At 44.4% G+C, this 9,004-nt stretch overlaps 1 protein-coding gene across 1 annotated transcript in view; it reads right to left on the reverse strand.

Moving 5' to 3' along the window:
• PARVB (parvin beta) overlaps positions 1 to 9,004 on the reverse strand; it is a 37,393-nt gene that overhangs the window by 18,514 nt on the left and 9,875 nt on the right. Inside the window, exons 3-5 of the mRNA XM_026050361.1 lie at positions 5,751 to 5,853; positions 3,333 to 3,473; positions 2,082 to 2,197 (exon numbers count right to left, since the gene is read on the reverse strand). Of these exons, the coding sequence (XP_025906146.1) occupies positions 2,082 to 2,197; positions 3,333 to 3,473; positions 5,751 to 5,853 (360 nt within the window). The remainder of the gene's footprint in view (positions 1 to 2,081; positions 2,198 to 3,332; positions 3,474 to 5,750; positions 5,854 to 9,004) is intronic.

The raw sequence follows: 9,004 nt of genomic DNA on the forward strand, positions 1-9,004 counted from the left end.
TACACAAAATCCATTTATCAAACTGCAAGGCAAAGATCACTGGCCCATGAATACTGCAGAAGAAACATGCTTCAGTTTATACTACGCCTTGACTTCCTTTAAATAAAAATAAGGTGAGGAGTTGCAAGCTCTGCCTAGCAGTGAGACAGCAGCATTGAAACAAGCCCCATCTTGCATGGGTCCAGCTAAGGAAGGGCCACAGCCAGCAGCAGTCACAACCACCTCCAAGATGCCAGGTTCTACTTGGTGTCTTGTGCTGCCTATTAACTTACCTTGTATTGCTGCTCTGACACCTTTATCCTGTGGGGATATGGGAGCTGCTATTTCTTTCTTTCCCTAGTTTCTGTCAGCCTTCGTCTCCCCCACCCTCATCTCAGTCATGCCTCATATCAAGGCTCAGAGACTCTGGAGAACCAGGTGCTCTCTTTAGGTGTCTTCTCACAAGCCCTGAAAAGTGACAGCACGTGAAGCCACCTTCTCCACAGCCTTTGCTCCACCACAAGGGGATGTTTAGGAGCTGTAAACTACGGACAGGCAAAGGAAAACACCCCCTCTCTTGGTCATTTCTTTTTTCCTGACATATCACAGGCCCAGAGGGTATTTCACTCTACTGGGCAGACAGACAGTTCCAGTATGAGGGGGTTGGAGGATTGTCGATCACTTTATATATATTTTTTTTTTACCCACATCCTTCTAAGATAATCAAAAAAATAAATAAATCTTCTCTTCTTGTTCAAGCTGCTTTATGCCGAACTCACAGTTCTTAAAATGAAAGAATTACTTGACTAAAAGCAGCTCAAAAGCATTCAAAAGATAATGCATACACTTCTTGTGAGCTACAGAGTATCCCTTACTTACCCACTTCTGCCTCTAGAGCACTCAGGCAGGCAGCCTGGAAACCATCATCTAATTTAACAAGAAATGAGGTTTGCTTCATCAACCACCACGCAATCGCATCACCTAAGAGGATTCGCATTGGCGAAACAGAGTTTGAGACCATTTTATCTTTTTTGTTCTTGAAAGGAATCCTGCTTAACCACACACCAGCCCTAACAGCAACAGAGCCTGTCTGGCAAAATCAGCACTGCCCTGTCACGGCATGACCCGGAGGGCGGCCAGCTGGAACAGCTCTGCCTACTATTTCAACGGCTGTGTGGGAAAAATAGGTGGCTTCACATGCTACAGACAGCACCACTGTGGAAGTCTCTGCTGGGAAAGAAGGCGAGATAAAAAGCTGGGCTTCGTAGGCTCTGGAAATAGTGTCTGCAGACTGAAAGGAAATGGTCAGCACCAAGCAGAGCACGGAATAAATATGGCAGTATCTAGGGCAGGAGACAAGAAGTCAGGATTTCTCAGGTCAGATCTCTTCTATGTAACTAATAAAAGCTAAGAAAAACTTGTTGCTTGGAAAGAAATGACAAAGGTCACCAGGAACACCAAGGAAAACGACATGTCAAAGTTTAAATAACACCTCTTTAAGGGAAAACAACATCAGCAACAGAATTTCCAAATGAGAAAGGTGAGAAAGGCTGAAACTCCTCCCTGTACCATTTGTGTTTGAATGGCTTCCTTACAAAAAAAAAAAAAAAAAAGCATAAATCACTAAATTGCCAAGCTAGAGACACCACTCTCTCTGTTAGCTTGATTTTCAGAATATTTAAGGTTGGAAGGGACCTCTACAGATCATCTAGTCCAACCTTCCTGCTCAAGCAGGCACACCTACAGCATGTGGCACAGGGCGGCATCCAGGCGGGTTTTGAAGACCTCCAGAGTAGGAGACTCCACACCCTCCCTGGGCAGCCTGTTCCACTGCTCTGTCACCCTAATAATTGATTTATTTGAATCATAATAAATGATTGATACTGCAGTAGCAATCAGCAATCCCAACCATATTAAGCACACGATATTCTCAGGGCCATCCTTGAATATGAAAGAAGCTGGGTTGCCAGGCCCAGGATTTCCTAAGCAACCAGGACAAGCATCTTCTAACCCCAGAAATGCAGAGGGAGGGAAGCACGGTGCAAAAGGAGCCCGATAACCAGGGGTGCTCTGCTCACGCTCTCGGACCCGTTCGTACTCACCCGCACAACCACCACTTGTACAGACACGTGCTCAGGCAGCCGAATGGGAGCCCGGAAATGCATGGCCAAAGCCACCAGCAGGTGAAGGATGGAAATGAGATTCTTGCCATGGATTGCTGCAGGGAATGAGGGAAAAGAAGTGAAAATATATTGAAGCCTTCTTTTAAACAAACAGCTCTGGAAGAAAAAATAGACTCTGGAAAAGGTCTACAGTAAGCATGGTCTTCTGTCTTTCCTTTTTTCCTCCTTTTCCTCAATTAATAAAGCTTATAAATTTTACAGGCAGTAGTTTCTAAACTTAATCCTGTCTTCATGTTACCTACCTAACTTAGGAGAAATTTCAGCTCCCCCTCTAGACAATGAAGAAGAAGAGCTGGACTTGAGCTCTCCTTCCACTGGAGGATACTGCAAAACTCTGGTTTTAGCAGAGGTAGGAAGTGGGAGCGCAAGCTCAGTTGTTTGCGAGAGATCTATGACCTGCATGAAGGGACCTCTCTAACTCCCTTCTAGCTTGTGGCACCTAGAGGGTCACTCTGGATCTGAGCGATCCCATATCCTTTTGCTTGGATTTGTCAAAGGCTGCAGCTGTAGGCAAGCCCTTGCCTCTCACTGCAGTGGCCTGAAGGCTTTGACCATCCTCTAGTAACCAAATGTCTAACAAATTCCTCATAACCATAGGAATTCAACTTTAGGAAGGAAACAGAAGCCATTTTAATTACAGCATATGCTTAAGGGAAAACTTCCTTCAATTATCCCATAGCCCTGCACATCTAGGGAAGCTTAAACGAGGATGACATGAGAAGGTATGAGTTACAACCCATACATGGGTTTGATAACAGTCTGTGCACAAATAAATTAAAAAACAGTAGTGGAGCAGAGAGAAGCTGATCAACCTATTGATTACTACATCCTCCCGGTCGGGGAAGCCAAGAGGAGGCATCATAGAATCACAGAGTCATTATGGTCGGGAAAGACCTTCAAGATCATTGAGTCCAACCATAAACCCATCCCCATCCTGCCTGCTAAACCATGTCCCTAAGTGCCTCATCTGCACATTTCTTGAGCACTGCCAGATTGGTGACTCCACCACTTCTCTGGGCAGCCTGTTCCAATGCTTGACTGCTCTTTCCATGTAGCATTTTTTCCCCAATGGTCAATCCGAACCTCCCTGGCACAACTTGAGGCCATTTCCTCTTGTCCTACGGGTAGGACAGGACATCCTTACAGTGAGCACCCTTAGGACATCCTTACAGTCCACATTCCACTTGATCGCCCAGCCGTGGGGCCGCAGCAAGTCGTGAACAGCCTCCAGCACCGTCTGCAGCTTCTGCTTCTGCCCGATCTCAGACTGCGTCACTTCTGCCACGTTCAGTTTGCGGTCAGCCAATTTTTCTGTACGGAGAGAAAGCAGCAACAAAAGAACAGGGAACATCAGATGGAACCACGGCCTGGGCGGGAATAGCGAGCACAGAGAGCCAGCCAGTTGGACCAGCCATGGCCACAAATTTTATAATAAGAGAGACTGCCCTCAGAAAACAAGTAGTTGAAAACAAACTTTTCAAAGTGTGTCAACTCCAGTAAACTCTGAAGTGGAGAACAGATAAGGTCTGGCAGAACATGCTCCTAATCACACTTCAAAATATGTAACTCGCTGATAGGCACCAAGTTAGCAATAACTGTGGTGCCTCCTGTTTTCCTTCACTGCTGAAAAAAATATAGTACAATACACCTTTTTCTCCACAAGGAATTTGCTCCAGCTTAATGGCCCTTTCTAAACATAGAGGTCAATCTCGGACAAAAAAAAAAAAAAAAACAAAAAACAAAAAAAAAAAAACCCTTTTTATGGACATTTTCTTTGGTCTAACAAGCTCTATTTCAGCTTAGCTGAAGGTCTAAATTTAAAGCAAAGTGTGTCTTCTGAAGGCCTCAAAGGAGTATCTACCCATAGATTCATACTTACAGCTTAGTGAAACCAATTTAAAGGAATAAGTAAACTAGTAGAATATCGATATGTTGTCAAGATGGTTATTTCCAAAGATGAATTCATGCTGAGAAGTTTGTTAAATGCCATTACAAAAAGCTGAGCTCTGTTTCTGTAATACAGTTATTTGTCTCCCAAATCATGCACTAATCATTCTTTTCTTCCTCCACACTGAGATCCTTGCCCAAGCCCCTGGAGCTGAATTTCTCTCTCAGACAGCGAGCTGGGGAAGGAAGGGCAGGGCAAAGAGCTCTCCAGCTGATCTCATTTCTGCCTCCAGCCTGGGGAAAAAAATGGTCAAGCTCACTGCGTTGTTGGAACTAGAAAGGTAGGGCTGGCTGAGCATATTCCAATTATATTATTATTACTGTTTTTAAAACATACAAAAGAAAACATACTTCACTGAAACCGTTTTCCCAAGGCAGGAGAGGCTTCAGCATTCTTTTAGGAACTTTTCAGAGCTGTCAGAACATGTTATTCCAACAATGGAAATACTTCTGCTCTCAAATTTAAGAGTATTTTGCTTTTGGACATTTTACCTGCATACAGGTATAAAAACCAGCAAACAAAAATACTTTTTATCACTCTAGAGTAGGATTTTTTTAAATGATACCTGAGAAGAATGAATGGAAAAAACTTTCTTTAGCCAAGACCTCCACGAGTCTTTTTTAATTGATTGCCAAGGCATTTAAATACAATTTTAAATGACCTTATTCTTAAAAAGAAAAAAATCTATCCTTGGTTATTTGTTACGATTCCTCTCTGTCCTCAGTGCTGATGTATTGCCAGGCACCAACAAGTAGCTGCTGATTTTCTCTCTCTTGTTGGTAACCAGTATTCAGAAGCCTGTGAATGTGCACCAAAACACTGCGGGCCTGTTAGTTAAGTAGCATACACAGAAAATTCAGTAAATAGCAGCCAGGAGAGCCAATGAAATCATCACCATTAAATCCTCTTGCCCCACTCTGACATACAGAGTTCATACCCCAGCCCGCTCCTGAAACTTATCATAGAGAGATTGCTTTCTTTTTACTTATCTGTCTCCCAAGAGACAACTGGGGTGTATTTACCAAGGTACTTGGAGCTTAAAGGCTCTGTGTGTGCTAAAAACGGCCCGTGAAACCCAGCATCATCATTACAAGTTTTTTCCAGCTAGAGCGAGCACTAGATTGCAAAGAGGAGAGGGGGCTGCCAAATCACAGCTGCTTAACTGAGCATAACCCTTCACGCCTCATTCCTCCCTATCTGCTCAAGAACACGTTAGGAGTATGTGCCTGCTGCCATGCACTCTCTGTTTATCAAGAACGCTTCCGAAAATAACTCTCTTCTACTCTCAAAAAAAAAGTTTACATCCCAAAAACTTTCAGGAGTGAATTCCACAGACAAAATGTTGGACTACAAAATTTCCTCTTGATCCCCAACATAAACTTCCATCTCTTCACCTCTTCTCTGCCACATGCAACAGTTTTCTGGCTCTTCTTAGCCCATGGATCAGATACCTAAATATTACCTTTGTTTCCTCGCCTTTCAAAACACTGCCTGGAAACAGAGGGAGATGCTGACCCTGTAGCTACAACCTGCGTCGCTGGTGAGCTGGTGAGTTACTGCACAGAGCTGCTGCCATCTGGAGCTTCAGAGAGGATTAATTTGGGCAGTGCCTGGGGCCTTCTTCTCTCATGTGACCTTACCAAGGAGCTTCTGCAGCACCTGCCCATCGTAAAGGTCTTCTTCAAGCTGTTTAACAATGATTCTCTCCTCTACCAGCACATCGTTTATCCAGTCAATTAGAACCTGGAAGTGCAGAAACAGGGGATAAATGTCTAAAATAAACACCAAAGTTCATTCCTTTTATGCCATGCAACAATCAGGAATAGAGAACAGAGCAAGGTTTACCACATTTATGTCTTGCCAGCTCACAGAACAATAACAGTGAAAAGATGCTGCTGCTTTTGCTGCTTTTCATTCAGGTCGTGGAAGAGATGAAGTTTAGTGCCTATTTATCCTCATTAAAACACATCAATTCTAAAACAAGTAGCAAGCAGTGACTCTGCAGAAACTTTCCTTGCTGGTATCTGCTTACCCCCAGTCCCAAATATCAGGTCTTACCTGTTTTTCCTTTCAGAAAGGAAAGCACCTCTACGAGCACGAGCTAAGCAGATCCTGCTGGATCCCTGTCACTCCGCAGCAGGACAAGGTATTTTGGGTTAGAGCTACTACCTAACAGAGGAGTCTGGAATTAAGGTTTTGGTCGCTTGGGCCTAACAGCCATTCTGCAACATGTGTGAGAGCTTGAGAGTCCCCTACGTTGGCTAGCACAACTACAGAAGTCATACAGTTGCCTACAAAACAGAAGTGAACATAAAGACTCTTCAAAAATAAATAAATAGATAAAAAATGAACTGATGCTTTCCAGGTGCTAAAGACGGTAATTTCCAGACTGCTACAGGAAGAACAGTGCTGACAGTTGGCAGCAGCATTTCCTCCCAATTTAGTATTTGGAAAATTAAAGAACTTTTGCAAAAATAATATGGTTCCGTGGGAAGCGATTTAATGTGTTCCTGCTATAAATCCCACATTACAAAAAGGGAGCATAGAATTGCCAATCAGAGACATGCTAAATCCATTAGCTGGAGCCACCAGAAGTCATGAGCCCAAATTAAAAACTGTAAGGTTTTTAATTTACTTCACATGAAATTGTGGAGTCTTTAGATTCACTTCCTGCTCAAATCCCATATTTCTGCCTCTACTTGGCAGGCACAATGGCTAAGAACTCCTTTTTTTGTAGTAGTAGTAATAGTAGTATTGAAGAAATTACGAAACAAAAACAAAATACAGACAGCCTTCCACTGGAAAACACATGCTTTGGCAATTGTAGGAGACACGAACGCTCAAATACACTGTTTGCAAGGACGTTTAACTAATCCGGCCCAGCTACCCAGTTTCATGGAATCCACCAAGCTGCAGAAAGTTTTGCCAGGCTTAACGTCCCCAGTGAAGTTCACGCTTCAAAACCAGATGGCTCCTGCTCTGTTGTCTTGTGTACCTTTAACCTGCACTGCCAGCACCTCCAAAGCTCTCTGAAAAGGAGCAGGGCTAAAATTCAGCTAAAAATAGCACACAAGTGGCAAATTTTAGCTGGGAGATAATGGCAGCCACTCAGCTCCGGGAGGGCAAAGATGAGATCCAAGGCACGCATATCCAAATGCTTTTTTCCTTCTGAACTTCCCAGTGGGAAAATCTCAGAAAGGAAAAAACGAGTCCTTTAAAGAGCTTCCTTTCGGTACAAAACCTTTTTGACAAGGTATCCAAGTTTGGCAGAACATCATCTTCTCCGGAGGAGGGAAAGGGCAGGCTGAGGAGATGCTCAAAAGGAGCAGGGAGCTGAGGACGCGCTCGGCAGCCCTTGAGCCACCCGCCATCCCTCCCTGTCACCTGCTGCTTCTCTCTCCTTCTCCCACCTCATGCTCCCCAGCTGCTCTTCTCCCTTTTCAGTCTTTCTCAGGGGACAGAGGGACTGTCCCCTCCGGTAACAGGCTGCAGGGAAGACATCTCAGGGAGATTTTAAGCCAGCCAAGGGCTGCAGGGCTCAAAGACAGAGGGATGAGCGGCACCGTCTTTGTCCTTGAAGACTCTTCACAAGTGATGCAGAGAAGCAATTCTTCATTAACAAGATACTTTCTTATGCCAAATCATCTAAAAATAGATTTTTGAAGCCTGTCGATAAGGTGAGTGTGAAGTTCCCAAAAGACAGGAGCTTGATACAAATGGGCATCAATAGGGAAGAATTGAAGAAATCAAAGCCATAGAAGATTTGAGTCATCCATGAGATTTACAACAAAGATTTCCCCAAAAACAAACAAACAAAAACTCAAGTTAAGCTGAAATTATAATTTGAAATTAGACACTAGCTAAGTCCTTACATGAAGCGGCCAGATTTCCAGAAGTGCTCAGTAGCCTTGTTAAAGGAAGACTCCCAGCACTCAAGGCTTTCGAAACCTGCAAATAACATTTTATATCCTTTTTCCGTTACTGAATGGTACTGAAGTTTGAATCGAGAAAATGCCAACGCGAAATAAAAACTAGAAAATAGCTCTTTAATGTAGGAGCTAACATCCCTTTTTAATTCGTTCAGCTTTCGCAAAAGGTGCAAAGCGACATCATGCAGGTTTATTTAAACAACTAACACAGAGAAATAACTTCTGACTCGTGTCTTGTGGAAGGACAACGCTGGTTCTTTGTCGCTGCTCCTTTCTGCAAAGATGGGAGCAGAAGACATTCAAAACCTGAGTGCCTAAGAAGTTAAACAGCTTGCGATGCTGGCGCAGACTATTTGGTGGGAAGCAGACATAAACTGCAGCCAGGCAGTTACTGCCACGCATGCAAATATGCTTAATTTGGACCTGCCAAATCTCACACTCCTCACCCCGTTTCTCCACTTCTGCACCTGCACCTCGCACCTCTGCGGCTTGGGGCTACCTTTAATGTCAGGGCAATGTTTGGTGCTTAAAATGAGGGGTGCTGCCCAGCTGCAGCGGGTCCCGCGTGCCCCTCAGGATCCCTCATGTGCAGCCTGTGTTCCCAGCGCGTCCGTGGGCCGCGTTTCTGAGCGGCACGTGGGCACTCGAGGTGCCGGTCCCGGCACGCCGCCGCATCGGGCCCCGGCACAAAGCCACTTCTTTAGGAAGCCTTCTGCAGCTGGAGAATAAGCTGTCGTTTTAACAGTTTAATATCACATCCTCATGTCTTCAGTATCAGGCCTGTCCCTTCATGAGCATCCACACCCAGAGGAAAAAAAAACAACAAAAAATAAACCCCCCAAACCATGAATTAGAATCATAGAATCATAGAATCATAGAATGCCGAAGGTTGGAAGGGACCTCAGAGGTCATCGAGTCCAACCCCCCTGCTCACGCAGGGTCACCTAGAGCACGTGGCACAGGGC

The sequence above is a fragment of the Nothoprocta perdicaria genome, unplaced genomic scaffold (assembly GCF_003342845.1).
Source record: "Nothoprocta perdicaria isolate Ctin4 unplaced genomic scaffold, notPer1 scaffold_68, whole genome shotgun sequence".
In the NCBI taxonomy this organism is placed as follows: domain Eukaryota; kingdom Metazoa; phylum Chordata; class Aves; order Tinamiformes; family Tinamidae; genus Nothoprocta; species Nothoprocta perdicaria.